Source organism: Bos mutus, chromosome 16 (assembly GCF_027580195.1).
Source record: "Bos mutus isolate GX-2022 chromosome 16, NWIPB_WYAK_1.1, whole genome shotgun sequence".
NCBI lineage: Eukaryota > Metazoa > Chordata > Mammalia > Artiodactyla > Bovidae > Bos > Bos mutus.
Genome location: NC_091632.1, coordinates 25620667 through 25645031, shown reverse-complemented (window position 1 = coordinate 25645031; position 24365 = coordinate 25620667). Strand labels below are relative to the sequence as shown.

The 24365-nt window shown below is 42.7% G+C and overlaps 1 protein-coding gene across 1 annotated transcript in view; it reads right to left on the bottom strand.

Annotated features, from left to right (window-relative positions):
* Positions 1 to 792: 792 nt before the first annotated feature.
* ABL2 (ABL proto-oncogene 2, non-receptor tyrosine kinase) overlaps positions 793 to 24365 on the bottom strand; it is a 106276-nt gene continuing 82703 nt past the window's right edge. The window contains 9 exon segments of the mRNA XM_014480050.2: positions 793 to 12702; positions 13012 to 13245; positions 13789 to 13962; positions 16464 to 16553; positions 17427 to 17579; positions 18882 to 19066; positions 19632 to 19809; positions 20756 to 20840; positions 21911 to 22183. Coding sequence (XP_014335536.2) covers positions 11522 to 12702; positions 13012 to 13245; positions 13789 to 13962; positions 16464 to 16553; positions 17427 to 17579; positions 18882 to 19066; positions 19632 to 19809; positions 20756 to 20840; positions 21911 to 22183 — 2553 coding nt within the window. The 3' untranslated portion in view covers positions 793 to 11521.

Genomic DNA, 24365 nt, shown 5'->3' with positions numbered 1-24365 from the left:
CTGCACAGTGAAATGGGGGGTCAGGCTTAGGTGCCTGTCTCAGTCTAGGGCATCTAGGGAACAGTCTGCAGCCCCCCAAGCCTGTAACATACCTGGATCTAAACTCTGTAGACACACACTTTAAAAGGCACGTTGTACAGCTTTAGGTCTCAGAGCCACGGAACAGCTGACTTGCTTTCAGCACAGGTCAGCCATATCTGATGTCATAAATACTGGGTCTGAACCTCATACCTCGGGACCAGCACGAGCAGCAGACTGCAGTAATTCCACACACTCCCCTGGAGCCAGAAACTGCTCAGCGGCTCAGCCACTTACCGCCCGCTGGTGAGACCACAGGAAAGCTGTTGATAACTTCAGATTAACCTTGGTAATGACTGTGCTTACCTCATAGGGGTGAGAATTAAATGAGTTAGTATTTATCAAGTACTCAGGACACAAAACTTTGGCACCATACTCAAAGCCCAGGAAGGGCCTTTCCCGCCGTTCTCTCAGACCCCTGGTTTGTTTCAGGTAATTTAACGTTTGCAAACACGTCATGTGCCACGCGTGCTGCCTCACCTCACGCAATTCTTAACACGGAGGATTAAACTACCTCATGTATGTGCCACACGTGCTGCCTCACCTCACGCAATTCTTAACACGGAGGATTAACCTACCTCATGTACGTGCCACGCGCACTGCCTCACCTCATGTAATTCTTAACACGGAGGATTAACCTACCTCATGTACGTGCCACGCGTGCTGCCTCACCTCACGCAATTCTTAACACGGAGGATTAACCTACCTCACGTAATTCTTAACACGGAGGATTAACCTACCTCATGTACGTGCCACGCGTGCTGCCTCACCTCACGTAATTCTTAACACGGAGGATTAACCTACCTCATGTACGTGCCACGCGTGCTGCCTCACCTCACGTAATTCTTAACACGGAGGATTAACCTACCTCATGTATGTGCCACGCGTGCTGCCTCACCTCACGCAATTCTTAACACGAAGGATTAAACTACCTCATGTAATCCTTAACATTATGACTTAGGGATCAATGCAGTCACCATTTAATGACAGAAAATTGGGGCTCTAAGAGGTTTAATTATCTTTAGAGAGCTCGTCAGTGGAGAAATGGGATTCAACTCAGGTAGTCCAATTCCAATGCTTTAATGACTTGTTTCTAAATGATTTTTTTTTTTTGCGAATGCCATAGCCTCGGGTTTGGAAAGTATTGCAAGCAATACAAAGAGGGAAAAGATAACAATGGGAGGTTCTCCTCAGAAAAATCTGAAACAAGAATTTCTAAACTAAAAATGTGTGGGAGAAAAGGATTGACAGTGGAGGGTACAGAGGTGTATAAACTGATGTTTAACATGGTCGAGGAGGAAAATTTTTCCCCTTTCCCTTTCTAGAGTCTTTGGCTGGCCTAGTAACTAAGGTGACATAAGATTAAGAGGAGAAAAATAAAAGTTTAATAAAACATACACATGGGAGAGACACAGGAAAACTCACTTTGAAATGGCAGAAGTTATCACCTTAAATACTATTTTCAGCTAAACACAATAGCAGATATTGGGTCCGGCGGGGCGCGGAGGTGCGGGCTGGCGGTCAGTTACGGACGGTTGCCAGGAAAAGCACTGTAAACCGATGTGAGGTGGTTCCGCAGATGTACTGATGAGTCACCACCTTCTCTGTTGTTGAGTTTCTAGAGATTTGATCCTCCTCTTCCAGGCACAGCAAGGGAGATAGCCTAACAAGTGGAGAGCTCCCTCACAAATGCAAATCTCTTACAAAAGGATAACTTTTACTCAGTTTTCAGAGCTTCACCTGTGTCTGCAATTTCTTATAACCAACTTAAAATAATCCTTATGCTAAAGAAGCGCATTTTGGGGTGCCAAATTCTGCTCCCCTACAACAGCCATTCTAATTGAACCTTATACACACATCACTTGAGTATATGCTACTCATCCTTCAGCAAAATGTCACTTCTATTAGAAATGAGCATTCTATTCATACTAAGTCAAATAGTGGAATCAAAATGTCATAAATTTCTTAGCTAGGCAGAAATTCTCAAGTTTTCTAAAATATACATACTATTTATATGTACAAAAAATTTTCTACTACACTTTATAAAGGCTTGAGAGAGAATATCAAAAAGAAAAGGAGAAACTGAAAAACAAATGAAATGGGAGCACTGAGTATGAAACAGAAAAAGTGAAACAAATCAGATAAAAGTACTAGATTTCTAATTTAAAAACACAGATATGCAACAAGCAACAAACGTTTACTGCACAGCACAGGAAACTATCGTTAATACCTTGTAATAACCCATAATGGAAAATAATCAAAAAATAGTATGTGTGTATATATAGAACTGAATCTATATATACACATATATTGAATCAGGGCTTCCCCAGGGGCTCAGAGGTAAAGACTGTTTGCAGTGCAGGAGCCACAGAAGATGCGGGTTGGATCCCTGGATCAGGAAGATCCCCTGGAGGAGGGCATGGCGACCCACTCCAGTATCCTTGCCTAGAGAATCCCATGATGAGAGGAACATGGTGGGCTACAGTCCAGGGGGTCCCAAAAAGTGGGACATGACTGAGTACGCACACACACACAACTGAACCACCTTGCTGTGCACCTGAAACGCTGTAAGTCAACTACATTTCAATAAAATATATATATTAAAAATTGAAAACCAGAGGGATGGGATGGGGAGGGATATGGGAGAGGGGGTTTGGGCTGGGGGACACATGTACACCCATGGCTGATTCATGTCAATGTATGGCAAAAACCACAATATTGTAAAGTAATTAGCCTCCAATTAAATTAATAAAAATCAAATGTTACTTCTAAAAGCAATGAAATCACTCATTTCTTAAAAACTGAAGACCAAGTCAAAGAAGACTAGAATGTTCCCTGTGAGGTTCTATACTTACTCCATTAATGTGGCTTTGGCTCCAAACATTTTTAGAACTTTATTTGGAGCTGTCCTCAGAATGAACTTTGAGAGAATGAAGTTTCATTTTACAGTCAGCTCATGTTGGATAGATGGATGGACAGACTCACACACATCACTCATCTTACGTATCAGCTGGGCTCCAGATGATCCTCTGGCCATTTCCAAACTAATCCATCAGAGGATGAGTAGCCACACTCATAAAGGACCACTCGAAAGAATGTTCAGGGGATGCTTGCTAAAATCAGCTTCTTTACCTTACAGATACCATTATATATATATATAAAGAAATTATGCTTAAATTACCTATCAATTAAAATTCTGGGAGAAACACTCCAATCACAAGCCTATATTGACAATAAAATATTGCAACCTTTATTTAAAATAAAACACAAGTTGGCAAGCCTTGTGAGACAACAGGCAGACAGCATTCCCCTTTCAAGGGTCTCATTATTTACATCAAGTTTAACACTGTTAGCAGTTCACAGTCAGACAACAGGGTGAAAGTATTAAATTAGAAAAACGCAACACCTGAAAATATATTACAATAACAATTAAGAACAAATACCTGACAACACTGGTAGTGTGACCCATGATTGATGTGTTTTCAGTGAAATCCCACACTGCCTCACTGTGTCCCCTTAGCAACGTACCCAGGGGTAGGCCCTCCAGACCCGCTCCTCTGTGCACCCATCACACATACACCTGCAGAGCGTGACCTTTGGTATAAACATTAAACAAGTTTTAAAGAATCTGAATCATATGGTTTAAGGACAAAGTTCTATCAACCACCATGAAATGTTCAAACTTATTTTTGCCAAGCGAGCACAACACTGGAGTTTCTCCACTGATAGTCACTACAGAATTAAGATTGCAAAGAAAGGAAAGTGTGGGGTCTACCCAGGGGACAGGGCTCTGAGCATGCAGAGAGAGCTCAGCCAGCCTGTTCACAGCACACACACTAACCAGGGCACAGCTTCCAGTCACCACAGGGAAATCCGAGTAACTCCTCCCACTCCCTTCCTTCTTAGCACGACAACAGTGTATGTACATAATGTGGAATCGCGTGTACCCTCTGCGCAGATCTGAAATATGGTGGTGTCCAAACATACGCCCTAAAGAACGGTAAGATGAGTACCTCATGGGTCCTTCCAGCTGCTGAATACTAACTTCTCTGAAGGATAGTCTAATCAAGGTGACTTCTCAAAGTCTCAGCAAATGTCCTTCATGATGGAGTTCCAAGAGTGATCACAGTGAAAACCGGTTTGTCAAAACAGAGGAAGGCTGGTTATCGGGCCCTCATCTATTGGAAACATCTGTCTCGTGGCATTCTTGCCACTCATAACACATGGCACGCTACTTCTGAATTGTACAGAACAGTATTTGGATTCTCCACCAATAACTTCTGAATCGAGAATAAATTTGTTTGGCCTACCTATGTTATTACTGTGTTAGAAATGCTGAAAATTATCTTTTGATGTGAAAACTTTACTAGCCAGTAGTCCCATTCTCCAATTTAGAGTTTATAGTGCTTAATTACATGATTCAAAATGCCTATCCTGAGGCTTAGAGGCAAATCTAAGCAAGCTCCAACCAGACAAACTATGCATTTCCTTTCTAAAAGCCTGCTGGCATTTCACAATCTACCTCCCCCATGTCCTGAAGAGTTATTGAGAATTCGTGGAGACCTCAAGCCCTGTGTGTATAATAGCTCAGCAGCTTGAATGACATGAAGAATCCGGAAACTTGCTGCTTTGAGTATAATGATGAACAGAGAATCTCACAGAACAGACACAGACAGTGTGTGTGGGGGAGTCGGGGTAGGGGGGGAGCAAGGGGTGCTCCACAGCCCTTCAACATAAAAGGTGACATCCTTTCCCACAGATGGGCTGCAGGTTTGAAGATCTAAGCACACGTCACCTGTGACCGCGGGCTGAGGTCACAGGCCCTGCTGCTGTGTTCAGGTCACAGAGCAATGGGGAAGGGAAAGGATGTAAATTTTCTAGGAGAGGTCAACTGTTTCAAATTTGTAATAGTGCACTTGGAGGGTGGAAAGGGCTCAATTGAGAGCGTCTTCCCCCAGCTCACCAAGCAGGTGGAGAAACATGCAGCGTCTACCTAGCTAGCAGCCCATGTGGAGAGAACAGCCCACCGACTGTGGCTCCGAGCCACCGCCACCAGAAAGTTCGTTTCCCCCAGTTTTAGTTCAATAACCATGCAACATCAACCTGGCTGACAAACCCTTTCCTCTGCAAAACACACGAAGCCCGGAATCAAGATGCCCCACACTGGCCTCCTCACCTGGAGAAAAACACTGATGATCACCTGGGTGATCACAGGGTGGAGTCTTCCCTAACTTCCGAGGGAGATGTGGGTCTAGGATGTGGAGTCAGAAGGAAAGGAAATCTCTTGCACCTTTGTTCTCTCAAGACAGAACACACACAGCTCAGGCAAGTGGTGTGAAAAGCAGCAGCCCCAGGGCAGAGACTGTCTTCTGGGACTCTGCAGTAAGGTCACAGAAGATAGGCTGGGGCCACTGGGGCTCAGATGCTCGGGTGCAGGGCTCCGCCCCTTCCACAGCCCCAAGAGCCTGCCCACCTGCTCCCCCAAGTCACACGGGAGGGCAGATGGCAGTGAACTTCTGGCTGTCACGGAGCTGCAACAAAGCAGGTAACGGTAATTGTCACTCCAGGCAACAATGCTGGCTTGCCAAAGAAAAGCCAGCCTTTACTTTTAAAAGTCTGGTAGCTGGAAAAACTGGAACTCCCTCCAAAGAATATAAATTCCCCACTGTTAAAAGAGTGGGACAAGCTTCCGAACCAGCCCAAGGCCTCTCCTCCCTGACTGGTGAGCTCTGGCTAGTAGAGATGTCCCTGGGCGGTCACATGGAAGGAACAGGCAACCCCAGAGCTGCCTTTCCCTATTTCTCGCCTGTTCCCACACGTCCCCAACTGAAGCAGGAGGTTACCAAAGAACTGAGCTACTGGCTTGACAGAAGCTGAGACAGAGATACAGACAGCTCAAGTCTATTAATACATAAGAAGAAATTTATGTCCAGAGACACTTACCTAAAGATGACTGGTCGTAACAGATGCTTGGGACACAGAGATGGCCCCTAAACCCAGGTAGAACGAGTTAATGCAAGCAAGATGATGAAACCCAAAAATCATCAAGAATAAAAATGCAGACAACCCTGTCAGCTCAGCGTAAATGCCTTGGGGCGTCGGGGGTTGAATGCAGAGCCTGATGCTAACAGTGACATCAGGAGCAAAAATGGAAGGAAGTAGGAGAGGCACGAAAGCAGTGAGCTACAACTCAGAACTGGCCACCAACGCAACTTCCTCTTGAGTATCTTTATAATTTAAGAGGTGAGTTACGTTCCGCTATTCCTTTAGGAGACAAGACAAAAAAAAAAAAGGGTGGTAAATGTCAAGCTCATCTATAATTGGTAGGAAATCCTAGAAAAGTAATTCCCAAAGTGCACTGGTTCTACAGCCATCCCCCCGCCCCCCCAAAAACAACAAAACTCTACAGGACACAGGTTAAAAAAGACACTGTCAACGTGAACAGGTAACGAGTCCGCTCCCACCATCTGTATTTAGGACACGAAATGGCTGAGCATGTGGTGGACAAATGTTCAGGGGTGAGAGCGCTTCACTCTTCTTGAGTCAAGGTCCCTGGAAGAGCTTCTTTGTTCTGGAGTGAGTACATGTTACTGAAGTTTTATAATTAAGCCAGGAAGTTGGTCCCTAGTTTTGGGAAGTTATTCGGCACTGAGTTACCATTTTAGCAAAACAGTTACTACACCTGCACGTACTCATTTAGCAGTTTCATACTTATAAATGTGATGAATCACAGAGCTGATTGTTTATATCTCTATTTTCGGGTCCCTTGCACACAAAACTTGTAAGTCAATCATCATTTAAACAGACATTTAGTGTCTAAATTACAGACATCTATGTAGACGTTATAGATGTCTATGTCTAAATAGACGTTAATAATACTTTATAGTTATATTACTCTTTCTCAAAGTGCTTTCATACATTATGTCAATTATTAAAATGATACGAAACAATAAAGTTTTTTGTTTTTGTTTAAGAAAAAGGAATGTAGGACTAGGTTTTTTTTTTTTAAGTTGCTACTTCTTCATTACAAAGTGCAGATTGCTGTGTTGCTAAGGTCTGTCCAAAAGAATGACCCCATATAATTTTTTAAATTACTGAGTTCTACTGAACGCCTGCTTTGCTAGTGTAGCCATTACTTAACATTCAAGTCCCTTAAGGTCAGAGAGTGCCAGGAACGTGTGCTTTAGAAAGTATGCAGCACTGTGCAGACGGATTGTCCGAGTCACTTTTTTTGCAGTGTCTCACAAGGCAACAGGAACGGTGGCAAGACCCCACAATGAGAAAGTGAATTAAGAACCACACTCTAGCCTTGGCTCTGCCACTAAGTAACTGCTCTGAGCTCATGGGCAATTAACTTCAACATCCTCTCCTGCCATTTCTTAAGCTGTGAAGAAAAAAGCTGGAGTGTTGCTACTGCTCACAGTGCTGGAGAGATTCTTGGAAAACACACTGGTTGAGACCTGGCCCCACAGGGAATTCCACAGGGTGAGGCCAATGAATCAGGATTTTTGTTGTTTTTTTTTTTAAACTCCAGGAAATTTTGTTGCACATCCTTGGCAAAAGCTCATTGGATTCAGTGTTAATAACAGTAGTAGTTAACATTTGTGGAGTACTCATTACATGCCAGACACTCAAGCTAAGTATCTTACACACATTATCTCATTTAATCCTTACAACAACCCTGAGGTAGTTACTATTAGTATCCCTGTTTTCCAATGAAGAAACTAAGGCCGAGGAAGGTTAAGTGTGACTTGCCTTCTAGACTGGCTTTAGAGTCTGAACTCTTAATCACTTATCTAAACTGTATCCTTAAAGCCCAAAAGCTTTAAAAGCCTTAAAGCATGACTTTGTTTAATAAATATGGGTGGTGCCTTAACAAAGTCAGCATTTTATTAACTGGGCACTATTTTACCAGTCAACTTTCAGCTGAAGTGTACAAAAATTCTAACTTAAACCCCATAATTCAGCTAAAAAAGGGTCTGCTGCTGCTAAGTCGCTTCAGTCGTGTCCGACTCTGTGCGACCCCATAGACGGCAGCCCACCAGGCTCCCCCGTTCCTGGGATTCTCCAGGCGAGAACACTGGAGTGGGTTGCCATTTCCTTCTCCAATGCATGAAAGTGAAAAGTGAGAGTGAAGTCGCTCGGTCGTGTCCGACTCTTAGCGACCCCATGGACTGCAGCCCACCAGGCTCCGCCGTCCATGGGATTTTCCAGGCAAGAGTCCTGGAGTGGGGTGCCACTGGGTCTAGTGGAGACCTAATAACCTCAATGTATAGAGGTCTCCTGGAAAAACACTGAATACATTTCTCAGGACCAATTTTTTTTAAGGCTGTATCTCTGAAAGTCACAATGGACATCTGTAGGAAAATATACACATTTTAATTGTACACAAAGCCTTTTAAGAAAATACTTCATGTAAAGCACAAACAAGATGTATTTTACACAACACTGCACTGTAAGGTAGTAAATCTAAACTGAAATCATATTATCTGTACATGAGAAGATTCATCTGTGGTAACCCCAAAGGGATGCATACAAATAACCACTTTAGAAAGTTTTCAACACCTTGTAGAAGGGCTTTTGCTCCTGCTGTCTGCTTTGTTTTTAAACTAGACAGAATTAAACTACATTTTTAGTTCCTAAAAGTAATTTTCTCTGCTTTGAATTCAAATGTTTAAATTTATATATGGTTAATTTTTTAAAAATCTGGTCCCTTTCAAGTAGAAAAAGGAAAAAAACCTAAGTTACATTTTTATAGTAAGTTGACAGTGTCTCTTTAACCCGAACCCTGAGCCCTCAACTCCTGAAGTTACAGTTAAAGCATCATGTGGATGGAGTGTGCTGCAACAGTCAATGCTACTCTTGACAGTGTTGAGAAAAAAAAAGAAAGAAAATCCATTCATGGACATACTGAGCACCTACTATGAATGAGACAGAGCCAGGTGCTACCCCTGAGTAAGACCCAGCCCTCACCCTCAAAGACTGCTCTTCGGTGAGAAAACCAGGGAGCTTAAATACACTCAGTAGTGTTCCTCCAAGGCTTAATTTCAGAGCTTTCAAGAAAAGACCCCTTGCTTTAAAAAAGAAAGAAAGAAAATCCCCTGAAAAATGATTCTAATCCCTCAACTTGCATCCACAATGACAGGGATAAACTTAAAAAGCAGCATAATAATATTCTAAAGTTTTAGCTCTCCCTGCCCCACCCTTAAAAGGCTAATTGCTAAAACAATTTCAAGTTTATGGAAGTATATGATGAAGGAGAGTGGCAAAGAAGAAGGTGGCCGGAGGATTGTTGGTTTTCAAATCCAAGTTAAAGGGAACTCTTCTAAACATTACAAAGAGATTAGCCAGATCTCTGGTTACCTGTGTTCCACCAACAAGTAACAGAGGGATCACCCAACCCCTGAAAGGAATGCCCAATACGGTCTCCTCCCTGCTTTTTTCTTCTTTTTGCCTGGGACTCCTCTGGAACACCCACAGAAAGAATCAATTCCTTTCTTTCTAATGAAAACTAAAATTTCTTCTTGGTCAAAGATGCCAAACTCTATCCAAAACCATTTTTCCCCTTAGCCTGATTAGTATAATCTCAGCAGTTTTAAATTTCATCACCAAAGATGATGAAAAAGGAGAATGAAAAATGTGTATTCATACATAACAATACTGCACTCAAGAGCTTTCCAGAGAGGCTCTCAAAGGGATAACTATACACTTATTTGCAAAACACCCTTGAGAACATGTATCATTACCTCCATTTAATAGATTAAGAGAAGGGGCGACGGGGCTGACAGTGGATCAATGACAAAGCCAGGAAGAAAACTCACTGTCCATCAGTGTTGAATTCCTATCTTCCTAAGTTTATATTCCTTTGGGAGAAAAAAAATGAGTTTTTAAAAAATACTGCATTCTCTTTGGAGGCAGGAATGGAGGGGGCAGAAAGTTTTAAAAAGAGAATGAAGTGGTCACTGGACTTAGACCTGGTATCGAGAGTATTAATAACATCTAATCAATTAGATTTGGTTCTAAATTCAGAAGTGATCCTAATTAACTTCTGTAACAATAACTGAATAGGGAAGGAAAAGGAACCATTAGGTTTCCAGGATCTAATCGGCATCCCCTGAAAATGACCTGCTCCTTCAATTATGCATTTTTAAACAGAGGTGAAATGAAAAAATAAATATCAAAGAGTATTTCCAGTATGATCTTTACAAACAAGCACAACAACTGGCAGGGGGAGTCAGTGAAAGAAGAAAAGCATGTGACAATAACTTAGGGTGATTCATTTGAAATCCACACAGAGTGAGAGAATGCTTCTCCCCACTCCCTACCTGGATTGGGTCTAAGGTGATGAGGGAGAGGAAAGGTACAGAGAAAGAGTCATTAGGACCAAGCCAGCTTTTCCCCTCAGTCACAGGCTCCTCGGCTGAATGCTGGGTTTCAAGAAGACACCCTTTTCCCTGGCACTTTAGTTGATAAAGAAACATACATAGCTGCTCAAGTCCTTGGCCAGTATGTCAGTATGCAGGGACTCTCCTGAGAGCCCTGTCCAGGACCATTATTTTCAATAGTGTTCAATGCTGGTTAATGCCCTGAATGCTGCCAGGACCGAGGAAGACAGCCTGCCCAGCAAGGGGCAGAAGAAACCCCCAGAGACCCTCTATGCCTATGGATCACAGATAGGCACCAATGAGCACAAAGCCCATCCTCATCCATTACGAAATCATACACTAGCCTGGGAGAAGTGGCTTCTGCTAGGCAGTATACAATGTAGGAGGAGGTTTCAATCTCCCTGAACACACATCCTAGCGTTCTTTACCTCTGGCACCAACTAACACACCAACAGACAGGCGTGTACAGATAGGGCCATGTTTCCCAGTTTTGCATCCAGCCATCTGATCTGCAGCTCTTACTGCAGCCGTGACCTTGTGGGAGCTGGGCTAACAGCAGCTTCCAACAGCCTTGAACAAAACCTCTTGGCATGTCCCCACCCACTCACTGAGATCAGTACCACTAGTACCTACTGGGGCCCCTAGTCAATCCCTTCTGTGTGGTGCAAAGTGAGAGCCACAGCCACCCCGCTGTCTGGGCACAGGCCCTGTGGCCTCGCTGGACAGCCCTGTTCGGCCAGCTCACATCACTCCAGGTAAGGACGGGCTGGGCTCGGTCCTTCGTAGCTCGACAGGCATGTCCCTGATGCTTCAGTGCAGCTTCTGATTTGGCCCACGACTGCCCTGCCCCCCATCTATTTTCCCTCTCTCCTATGGATTTTGCTTTTTGTTATTTTTGAGATGAACCTGTAAACGTGAGAACTCAGAGATCTGAGGTACTTCACAGAAACACACTCAAGTATCAGTCTTCCATTTTCTGAAACGAGAACACAAGTAAAACAAGTCCCTTTCCCTCTCCCCTCAGAAATGTGTGCATGTTCCCACTTGGCTTCCAGTGGCTACCTCTGCACCACATCACTGATTTCCTGTACACACGACAGTAAGTTGTTAAGGACAGGGTTTGCCCCGGGCACGCCAGCGGCTGCGGAAGACACCTGCAGCTCCTGCAGGCTGAGTTCCAGTTTGCTCACAGCCTCTCGGAAGGCAAATTTGTTGCGAGTTTGGGGGATGCAGTCCACGTAGCCTGAGCAGTAGTCGAGCAGCTGGTGGCCAGTGTCCACCAGCTGGCTGTTGGGCACAGGTTCCGTGATGGCACTGGACAGTAGGTCGGCACATTCCAGCAGGGCCTCCTTGCTGATTTTGTCGGCTGAGATTTTCTCGGCCGCCTGTTTGGTTTTTCTCAGAGCCACTTTAGTACCTGCTGTGCCATTGGCCATTTTGGCTGGCGAGCCGGAAGATGTGGGCAGAGGCACTTGAGGTGGAGGCATCACAGGCCTCCCAGCTTTCCCACTGGTGGGCACCGCCCCTGGAGCCGCCTTTTTCCCTCCCTCCTGTGTTTCTGACTTGGGCTGGACTGCAGTCGGGGCGGCTGGCTCTTCCGTGGAGTCTGAGCACACGGACGGATGCTGTAGTAGTCTCATCACTGGTGGTGGGGGCGGGGCACACTTTGGTTTTACCCGGCGGGGTCGGTCCTTGTCTCCAGAGGAAGTGACCTGATGCTCTGATAAGAGCTTGAATTTATTCCCCTGAGAGTCTGTGCCAATGAGCTGCACGTCAGCTGGAGTGTGCTTCAGAGTGGGTGAGATAAGGACGGGCACTTTGTGGTTATGAGTGGTTGGGAGGACCGCGGCAGTCTTGGCTGGAGAAGCCCAGCCGGTCTGCTCGCCATCCTCTGGGACTCCAGCCATGCCAAGTCGTGCCCCACCATTCCTCTCCTTGCTCTTGGGGGCAGCTGCCACTCCAGCCACCCCCAACCCTGGAGAATCCTTCTCTGTAGTGGCTGGATCCCCAGAGGGGGTTCTGAGAGGAAGAGCGGTGCCTCCTCTGGGCAGAAGTTTGGCTTTTGGTCTCTCCCTGGTCGGAGCGGCACCTTCCTCTGATTTTTTTGGAAGCGTGTCATTGGCCCTGTCCACATTCTCTTCTGGCTGAGAAGAGGTGGACACTGTCCTTTCCAGCTGGAGTTTGGACCTCTGGCAGTTCCTGGGAAGGGTCATTGCCATCCTATCCTGCTCTGGAAGCCCTGAGGACACGGAAGATGTAGAGTTTGACCTTGGAAAAGGCTTGGATGTGTCATCACTGGCTGTGGGTTTACCTGCTCGTAAGCCCAGTGTCTTTTTGATTAAGCGTGGTGTAAAGAAGCCTGTGATGCCAGACCACCCGCCCCCAGCAGCACCGCTGCCCCCACCCCCGCCACCGTCGTCATTACAGAGGTTCCTCTGTGCAAAGCTACCCCCATAGCACTTGGGTGGCACCAGACTCGCTTCTTGCTGGGCAGGAGTGAGAGAGAACCCTTCAGCATGCTGCAGAGAAGCAACAGATGAGAAGTTACCCGTCAGTTCGTATTTCTTGTGGGGCTGGTTCTCCATTTCTCGGAAGGAGCTGCTGCGTTTGGGGGGTGTGGGAGCGTTTCTCTTTTTCATAAAGGAGCTGAAGAAGCCTCCCTTCCTATCTCTGGTGAAGCATGTCTCTTTGGCATCTTCCAAGAGGCTGCTGGGTGACTTGTCTCTCTGCTTTCGAGGCAGTGCTGGGGACCCACTGGGGGCCTGTGCACTTCTAATGAACCCTGATTTAAAAAAAATAATAACAGCCAATCAGTATTGTGAAAAGTAAGTGACTCGCCTGAGTGAAGACAGTGAAGAGTGTTGTTGGCATCTATTAAGAGTCAAGTGTTAGCAGGACACTCGGAGGAAACTAATAAATACACTATCATGTCACACTGCTGTTCCAAATGTGATGTGAGATATAAATACAAAGAAATAAACCTGCTGGTTTTTACCTCAACATCCATCTTTTCTCTAGCAACTACAGCACAACCTGGCTTCACCTATCAGACTCAGAAAGAAATTTTTGCCAGAACCATAAGGAGTGCAACTATTTGAGAATCAAGAGTTTAGGAAATGGAGTGGGAGGCAGAGTTGTGTGCCGAATGGACAGATCACGACTACTAACACTGGCAATGCAGAGCCGTGGACTAGAGTGGTAAATAAAACAGATGCCCACCACCCTTTGCCTTGAGGAAGACGGGCAGGAAAGTGGAAATAAAAGCTTCATAGCCCATGGCTCTTTAAACGAGGCAGTCTGCCTCTACCTTCCTAGGGACTCGTACCTGGTGCTGAACTGGAAGCAGAATTTTCTGTGGCATCTTGTGCCCCCTCGATGTTCTCCTTGTTCTCCCCCTGCTTCTTCAGCGTCCGGGTCTTGGAAGGAAGCAGAGGCAGTCGAGGCAGATATGGAACCACAGACGAGGCGGCGGCGGCCCTCCCAAGCTCCTCAGCAACCTCTGTGTGGAGGACAGGGCAATGAGAAAAAGAACAATTTCATGACAAAAGAGAAAAAAGGGAGTTTTCTCTTTTCAGAAAAGGCAGACAACTGAGAGGACCTGAAGAATGGAGTACTAAAACGTGTAAGTGGAGTCACAAAGTATGTACCCTTTGAGTGTGGGCTTACTTCTGCTCAGCATTCTAGCTATAGATTCATCCATGTTACTGAATGTGGCAGGGGGTTTTCTTGTTGCTGTGTATTGTTCAAATATGTGAATACACCAAAATTCATTCATTCTCCTCTTGATGAATACTTGTTGTTTCCAGTTTGGGGCTATTATGAATATACTGCTAGAAACATCCTACGATGTGTCTTTGACTGCAACAATGGTATGCACGTCTGCTAGATACAGGAGCAGGACCGGCGGGTCACAGGGCCAAACTGCCTTCCCAAACTGGCTGTCCCAATCTCCATCCCCACTAACTTATAGGAAAGTTCTGGTTACTACGCATGCTTGCCAGAGTTTGATGTTTGTTTGTCTGATTTTAATTTTAGCGTTTCTGAGGTAGGTGTGTACTGGCCATTCATTGTTTTATTTTGTACTTCTCTGATAATGGGTGATTTCACATGCGCACTGGTCAACTGGATATTCTTATTTACTAAATGCTTATTCAGAGGTTGAACAAAGCAAACAGCTATTTGCAGATATTTTATTTTCAGGTTGTGCCTTGCAAAAAAAAGGAGGCTACATACATTTCATGCCAATGAAGCAAATGAGGCTCCTGAAAATGTGTTCACCCTATTAGTAAGCCTCAGCTGATTAAAAATGGCCATGGGATTTGTGGCTTTCAATAAGGCAAAGACTCACTTTGCTATCCATTCTTGAACAAAAATGAAGTATGGATCAGTCAAACTTTGGAATTTTGTAATTTACAACATTTTTGGTAATTATTTTCCAAAATTGATCCCCCACAAGTGTGGGTACATAGCACATAATTCAAGCCATGTCAATGAGATTCCAATGATATTCAGGATTTGACTCCACATGAACTAAAGGGTACAGAGAAAAGTGCTCTGATAGGGAGCTGCTTAATTTGGCCCAGAGGGTGAGCTGTGCCCTCCCTAACCTGTAGAAGTTCCATATATAGAAGGACGAGGATGGAAATACTTGTCATTAAACTCTGGTGGTGTACTTTTTCCTTTCTTCTTAGCAAAACATGATAAATCACTAAAGGAAGCAGAAAAAAAATCAACTTGCCTAATTTCTTCTTCAAACATTTTTTAACGTGAGCTTAAGTAGTGAGAGCTCTGTTCAATTATGAAGAAAAATTTGAAAAAATATGTATACAACTCTGGAACTACACAAAATGTCTAATAGGCAATTAGACAGAATTGTGTTTTTAGCTCTCAGGGAATAGCCTATCCTTTTAATTTTATTTATTCAAGTATTTATTTAGTTTTGGCTGCGCTGGGTCTTTGTTGCTGCTCTCAGGCATTCTCCAATTGCGGTGAGTGGTGGCTACTCTCTGGTTGCAGTGTGGTGGCTCACTGTGGTGGCTTCTCTTATTGCAGAGTATGGGCTCTAGAGCACACAGACTTTAGTAGTTATGGCGCATAGGCTCAGCTGCCCCGCAACATGTGGAACCTTCCCAGACTAGGGATCGAACTCATGTCCTATGCATTGGCAGGCAGATTCTCAACCACTTGACCATCTGGGAAGTCCAGTCTCTCTCTTCCTAAGAAGTTTATTTATTCTCTGACTGGGCATTTAATCTGTTCAGTATTTATTTTTACTTAGCCTCGCCAGGTCTTAGGTACAGCATGCAGGATCTCTGATCTTCAGTGAGACATGGGGGATCTTTTGTTACAGTGTGCAAATTCCTAGGTGGGGCATGACAGATCTGGTTTCCTGACCAGGGATCCAACCCGGGTCCCCTGCGTCGGAAGCTCACAGTCTTAGCCACTGGACCAGCAGGGAAGTACCAACAAGTACGTTTACTGTTTGACTTTTGCATGGAATTTTAAAGAGACATTATACACAAAAGTAGGAAACTTCCTGTATGTGTCCATATACTTGTTTTTTACATAAGAAACAGATTCTCAGTGTTCATAGCTTAGCTTATTTAACATTCTTTTTCTAAACTCCTTTCTGTGTCAATATATTTAAGAATATCATTTTAACTACTCAATTATAGGGATGTAATAATTAACATACTGGATACTTAAATGTTCTTAATTTTTCAGTATTATAAACTACACTCTGATGTAACACCCTTACAGCTAAATCTTTGTTCATACTCTTAAAATATTTCAATATTAAAAATATGAGCTAGAGAGACAAAGATACATTTTAAAACAGCAAAAGAAAAAAAAAGAAAAAAGAAAACAATAATAAAGGCCAAGAACTAATTCAATATCCTGAAATGGAGTCCCAAATCATAAGACACTATCATTTTGGGAATGTATCACCCCCAGCACCCAGAACTAGCCCCCACCGACAGTAAATCACCAGGGTCTCACCTTCAGAAATGCTAGAGTCGTGGAACATGGTTTCAAAAGCTTGATGTGTTTCTGCAAAAGAGGGCCTGTCGGCAGGGCTCCACTTCCAGCCTATGTAACCAAAAGAGAAGAGTAGTAAAAGCTTCTTGGCAGAAACTAAATATTCAGGGCCCACCTGAGGGTGAGCTCCATGCTCTGGGACATGTGCTAGCTAAAGCACAGTTACAGCAAGTCTGCAGTGACAGTGAGGCAGCTATTTCTTAGTCTCAGCCTGAGGTGCGATGAACCCACTTCCTAGGGCCAGTCCTTCTATGCAGTCTCAGCTCCTGTTCCCTCCACTAGAGGGATGCAGAGGGGGTGGAGAGATGGTTTAGAAAAGTTTTCTTCCATTGGAAAAATGAAAAGTAGTAAAACCTCTCTTCAAACTCACTCACTCACTCACAATTAGTTGTACACATTCCAAAACATAACAGTGTATCAGAAAAGGGGAGTTTGGAATTCACATTTGATGACAGCAGTAGGCAGTCAATGCTCAATGAGAAAATAATGAGACTCAAATACATGGTGGTTTAATTCACCACTCACCTCCCTACTTTTTCATCTTTAAGAAGTCAGATGCTCTTGTTTACACATCACAGAAGTCACTTTCATGCATTCTCCAGTCTTCAACACTCATTTTGCGTAGCTGAGAGCAACCCTCCCCAACCTAATCTCCAAATCCATTTTTTATTACCTTATTATACAGGCAAATCTTTTGGGAAACTGAGTGAGTACTTGGCCATGGACAATGATTCTTAGGATTCCAGTGTGACTCAGTAGTAGAGCATACAGTAGCCCAATTGGTTGATCAGTGACCAACTCTATGTCACAAGGTTGAATACAATCTTACAACACTGATAGGAAAAATGTTTTCAATTTTGTTATTAATCATCCAGAATTGCTCATTTAAACTACTTCAAAATTAAAATCTGCAAGAATACTCACATGCTCTCATAAGTTCATACACCTTAGGGGGACATCCTTCAGGCTGCTCCATTCGGTATCCTTTTTCCAGTAGATCATAGACCTGAGACAGGTCAATACCTGGATATGGTGACATTCCATATGTAGCAATTTCCCATAAGAGCACCCCAAAAGCTGCAGAAGGGATTGTAAAAAAAGAGCTTTTATGTTTCTTCTGATTTATTATTTATTTTATACCATTAGGTAACTTCTCTTTCAAATTTTCACAATGCTACAATATTAGTATACTCTTATAATTCTTAAAACATGACTTGTTCTTCAAAATATTTTCCACAGGAAAAGTTTAGGTATAATCTAAAGACAGTTTTCTTTAAATTTCCCAATTTTGGGGACTTCCCTGGAGGTCCAGTAGTTAAGACTCCATGCTTTCACAGCAGGTGAAAGCATTTCACAGGTTCAATCCCTAGTCAGGGAACTAAGGGCCACATAAGATGTGACCAGAATAAATACATAAATAAGTTTCCCAATTTTTATTTGGATTTCCTTTACAACGAGGGAGAATAAACTAGAGCCATATAAGAAGTTTGGGGTATAATCAAAACTTTCTTAAAGCAACTACAATCTATTTAATGAGTTGCACAATTTTTAAGTCACTAATACTAAAGGAAGAATATAAAAATGGACACATTTGAAATCAAATAAAATTCACATGTGATGAAAGAATTTGCTTGATTCTGTCACAGGTTACTCTTGAGTTTGAGATTGCTGGTAAAACATGATCTAGAATTCTCGACTAGTTCTACTGCCCAAAATCCAAACATCCTGACTCGTTCTGTCCCCCAAGTCACTACTAAATAATATTCTTTTTCAGGGCAGTAGAAACAAGATCAGTTACAAAGACAAATTCTAGATAAAACTTCACCATGCCTTCCTTGAAAAGATACATTTTAAAACAGCAAAAGAAAAAAAGAAAACAATAATAAAGGCCAAGAATTAATTCAATATCCTGAAATGGAGTCCCAAATCATAAGACGCTATCATTTTGGGAATGTATCATCCCCAGCACCCAGAACTAGCCCCCACCAACAGTAAATCACCAGGTTCTCACCTTCAGAAATACTGTGTCACAGTGCTCTAGACACAAGCAATAAAGTCTAACGTGGAAAACAGGGAGCTTTATAGAGAGGATTGTTAGAACTTCAGTGCAATATAGTATCTAGACTGTGAGTGCTCCCAAGGTAGGAACTTTTTTTTTTTTTTAACTTTATTCTTTACAGTTTCTTTCTACAGTAAGTACCCTGCAAATGCCCAGCAGATAGTATTTATTAATAATAAATGCTTGCTGAATAACTGAAGAAGGATGGGTGTAACAGCAGAGGATATTGATCATATACAAAAAAAGCAGCTCTAAAGAATTAAGCATTTAAAGTATAAAGAAAATGACGAGACACAGAAAAATGTCCTGTCCAACCTTACCCCAGACGTCAGATTTAATTGAGAAAGTATTGTAGGCAAGACTCTCTGGTGCTGTCCATTTAATAGGAAATTTGGCTCCAGCATGAGCAGTATAGGTGTCTCCGGTCATCAGTCTACTTAAGCCAAAATCAGCCACTTTCACCACATGGTTTTCTCCCACCAGGCAGTTACGAGCTGCAAGATCCCTGTGGGAAAGAAACCCTGCTGTGATTCTATTCAGATGGTTCTGGAAAATGGTCATGAATGCTCTAGTATCAGTTCTTTGTGCTGCAAGCAGAGTTTGATAAGTAAGTGCTGACAGGTATGGTAGTATTTCATGAAAATTGTAACATGGTAGAAAGCCACTAATTATACATCTCTTGCAGAATACTCACCAAGAGGCAGTTACATGATGCCACAATAAAGCAGGCTTCAGAAAACCAGTTCCCATTTATAAGTACACTGGGATAGGTTTCAGAGGTGGGTAACAGAGGTTTCAGTTTCTTTACTAAGGCAGAAAACTATTTTTAAAATCAAGCCACTAGATGGAGCAAAATGATCTTGGACTTAGTCCTGGGCAAAATAAAGAGCCTTCTGTTCTGAGAACAGCAAAGGCCCTGCATTAGTACTTTCATCAGAGGACACAGTAGGTTTCTAAGTTGGAAATGACATTACAATGGTCCTTGTGAAAGAGAAAACTACTTTCCTGAGTTATCTGATATGCATGTCAGTTTCCTGGTTAGTCACAAGTGATAATTGGGTTTTACACACCTGTGGATGAAATTCTTCTTCTCTAAATACTCCATTGCAGAAGAGATCTGAGTGGCCATGTAAAGCAGTACAACTGCAGTCACCTCTTCTCGGTTGCATTCTCGGAGATAATCAAGCAAGTTCCCATAAGGCATGTATTCAGTCACAATGTAAAATGGTGGCTCCAAGGTACACACACCTGATGGTTCAAAGACAGCTTGTTTTGTTAGTACGTAGTTAAACACGCCAACCACTTTGGCAAGAATAACTGACAATTTTTAAAAATCTAGTCCAGCAGTAATCTTTTCCTTTCCTGCCCTTTCGTTCTCTGAAAAGAACATAGCAACGTTAAGAAGCTGGATGATAGTGAGTTTCTACTTCCAATGATACCATGCTCTGGAAATTCACATGCATTTTGAGAATGTGCCTGTTTGAACAAAGGTAGAGTCACTTGTATTAATTCCTTAAGGGGTCAGGACCACCAATACCTCTATAGAGTTCTGTATGAGCCCATGATTTCACATCCTCAACTGCCTCCTGCTGACAATGTTTATCTAAAAGTAACAGCAACTGTGCACATGGTAAAGACTATATGAGCCCAGACTGCAAGGATTTCATTACTACACAGCAGACTCCCAGTAAAAATACAAAAGAAGCGATTTCCTTTGGGATAGTTTGGCTCAATGAACACCCAAAGAAACTGGCCTTATTTTTAAAAGGGCAATTGTTTCAGTCAAAGATTTCTCTGTGACCTGAATAGGTGAGAAGCCTATCAATCCCTGCAAAGCACTTGGGTGGTCACAATTTTTAATCTGTTTCTGTTCAACAGTCCTTTGCTTAATGTCTCTTTATTTTGTAAAATATATTTTGGGATAGTTTGTGGCTTAGTATCATTTCGAATGACTCTGACTTTGGATCTGGGGCAATCAGCACAAGCTGGGCAGTTTCATACATTGCAATCAATGAGGTCACTGTTTCTTGGGTAATTTTAAAACACAGAGACTTCTGATTAATAACAACCATTTATTGAAATAGATTTATACTGAGAGCTTCCGCCATGGTGATACAAAAGGAGGACTGGGGACAACAGGGGTTGGGGGACAAGCATCTTTGAGGAAACCTATGGTTCAGACAAGCTCCCTCACCTAATAGCTGTACCAGGTTAGGATGCTTGATTTCCTTCATCACTGCAGCTTCCTTGAGAAATTCCTCCACCTCCATAGTATCTTCCTGGAAAGGGGGGGAAGAAAGAAAAAAAGGAGAGGGACAAGCCCCCATCTTAATCATATGAGTCAACTCACACTCCTAAAACCTCAGTTTTAAAAAGGGGTATCTTTTGGATATTTTAGCACTTACTTCAAGAAATTTTATCGCTGCCTAGTATGCTCTGTATAAGTCCAATTAAGAAAGAAAAATGTCTCTTTTAATTTATTCAGTATTTGAAACTGAAGTAAAATTTAGTAGGGTAAGTATAATTCAGCAATCACGTCCTAGCACAACTGAAACACAAAAGACCTGGACAGACCATTCAATTCCCTGAAAGTCTCTTTCTAGATACCTTAAGCCTTTGAACGAGGAGCCAGAACAATTAGCTGTTTACATATTTGCCTTCCTGACAAATTCCTTAAGGAGCAAGATATGTCTGCAAGGCTGTGCATACTGGTTGACACTCAGAACAAGCACTTAGTAAATTCTTGGTAAAAGAACTGACTACTACTCAGAGGTAAAGAGCAGTCCTTAGGAGTCCTCCAGAGTTACTGAGGCACATGAGAAAATCTTCAGAGAATGGGATGAGTGACAAAACATGTAATTCGCTACCAGGATGCTTAACGGAGAGAGACAGACTGGCATCAGGAAGAAGATTTCTGTGAATATGAAGAATAAGGTGATCTAATCTCAGGGAGATGGGAGAAGCAAGCAACAGGGAGACAAAGGACAGAACAAGAGAGTGATTCTCCAACAATGCATGGAGAATTCTGCCCAGCAGGGGTTGTTCTGAGGAAGGAAAACAGCTTGCTTTGCTTTTACAAGTTATAATTTGCTTCTAACCTCCCACCAAGATCTGTATCAACAGCCTCCAGAGACAAACCTTCCCCATATGTGGGTTTCACTGCGTTGTAGTGAATAATCTGCCCCTGCATTGTCAGCAATGGCACCAGGGTTAATCATCACAATTTGCTGATGTGCTTGGCACCAGTGGGTGGAAAGTGTTCCAAAGTTAAAGAAGGGCACACTGGTATTTCCAAGTGATTCAGCACAAAAGAAAAAGATGCCTAAAAACTGTAATCTCAGCAACCCACCTTCAATGTTTTCACAGCAACTGTAAGGCTGTATTTCTTCCAGACGCCAACGTAAACCTCTCCATACTGACCACCCCCAAGTTTGTGCTTCATGGTAATATCTGTTCGTTCCATTTCCCACTTGTCGTGGATGGGGGACACACCGTAGACTGTAGGCTTATTACACTTGGGTGCTGGATAGTGTAGGGTTGTCACCAGCCCATCAGCCACCGTGGAGTGATGGTGAACAAGCTCGGCCAAGGTGCTGAAGCGGCTCTCAGCAGTTACGTATACCTGGTGAGAAGAGCAGAGAAAAATAAACCAGCTGAAAAGGGGTCATTACCTCACTGCTCTCAAGATATGAAAATAAGCAGCACTAGTCACAATAGCCAAAACATGGAGACAACCTAAATGTCCGTTGACAGATGAGTGGATAGAGAAGATGTGGATGGGGGTGTGTGGGGGTGTGTGTGTGTGTCTGTGTGTGTGTGTGTGTCTGTGTGTGTGTCTGTGTGGCAACGGAATATTACTCAGCCATAAAAAAGGACAAAATAATGCCACTCACAGCGACATGAATGCAACTAGAGATGATCATACTAAGTGAAGTCAGTCAGAAAGAGAAAGACAAACACCATATGATATCAGTTATATGTGGAACCTAGAATACAACACAAATGAACTTATTTATGAAACAGAAAATCACAAACAGAGTGAACAGACTGGTGGCTGCCAAGAGGGAGGGGGTCGGGGAAGGGACAGAATGGGTGCTGGGGACAGCAGGTGCAAACTATCATATACAGAGTGGATAATCAACAAGGTCCTACTATATTCAATATTCCATGATAAATCACAATAGAAAATAATATAAAAAGAACGCAGATATATGTATAACTCAATCACTGTGCTGTATAGCACACATTAACACAACATTGTAAACCAACTATACTTCAATTTTTAAAATACTGATTTAAAAAAAGATGAAAATAAGGCATTATCTTACTGAGATAAATGGAAGAATTACGGAAGAATTTAACCATGATGTTGGGGTGGGGGGACAGAGAACTTCAGTTTAATCTCATTTAAACTACTCTTCTTATGATTCCTAAAGTAGCTTGAGTCTTGAGGGGAAAAGCTTCTATCTCTCTGGATCATCAAGATCACTGGTCTTCAAATATTTTTAAGCTAAACGACGAAGGAACCCAAATATAGAAGATAAAGGAAGAGAAGTGCTGATTAAAGTAGGTAAGAGGCTGGCTTCCTGTAAAAGCTTATGAACTCCCACCTCAGAATCTTACACAGAACATAATTTGAAAACCACTGATTTAATTTTTTGGTAGAGAGAGGGTATTCAAATATCTTATGATTTTTATTTCATTAAGAGGCACTTTTGAGTGTCCAGGCAATTTTTTAAAAAGAGCCACAATTTTACTTCAGAAAGTAAACAAAACAGTAGTTTATTTGTGATAAGCAAGAAGGATAAAGTAGGATAGCAGTCTCTGAGCCTTATCTTCCAAAGGAGCTTGCTTATTTTTTTAAAAAGAGATTCTAGTGTATAGAGAAGAGCATACAATTAATAAATGGAGAACCGATGAGTTCTATAGTGAACTCACCCATGATAAACATCTCCCACCCAAGAGAATTATAGTATTACCAGCACCCGGCAGCCTCCCTCCTGCCCTCCCAGCTATTGACCCCTGCATAGGTAACCACTCTGCTGGCTTCTAACACCTTAGATTAGCTTAGATTGTGAACTGTACCTATGCAAATGGAACCACACAATAAGTATTGTTTTGTGCCTGTTTTCTTTCACCGAACTTTTTTTTACTGTGATATAATTCATACATTTCACCACAAAATTCACAATTTCAATTGTGCAATACAGTGATCTTTAATAAATGCACTGATTGTCCAACTATTACCACTATCTAATTTTGGAACATTTTCATCACCCTACAAAGAAACTCCAGACCCGTTAGAGGTCATTCCCACTCCCCTCATCCCATTCCTCAGTAATCACTAATCCCTTCTACTCAACTTTATGTGTAAAAGATTCATCTATGACTGTTCTAGAGGGCCAGATAGTAAATATTTTAGGTTTGTGGCCATAGCATTTCTGTCATTACTCAAGTCTGCCTTAATATTGAGAAAGCAGCCACAGACAATACATACACAAATGGGTGTATCTGTATTCCAATACAATTTTATTTGCAAAAGTGGACAGCCAGTGGGTCATAGTTTTTCCTAGTAATGTGTGTAGTAGTACTGTGTTCACTTTGTGTGAGATCCCATTTTACATACATACCACAATTTACTAATTCAGTCTACTGCTGTCAGACAGTTGAGTGTTTCTAGTTTCTGGCTACTACACATAACACTGCTATGAATATTCCGGTACATGTCTGCTGAACACACATGCACTCACTTCTGTTGGGAAGACAACCATAAGTAGATTCTGCTGAGTGGCCCTTATCTGATT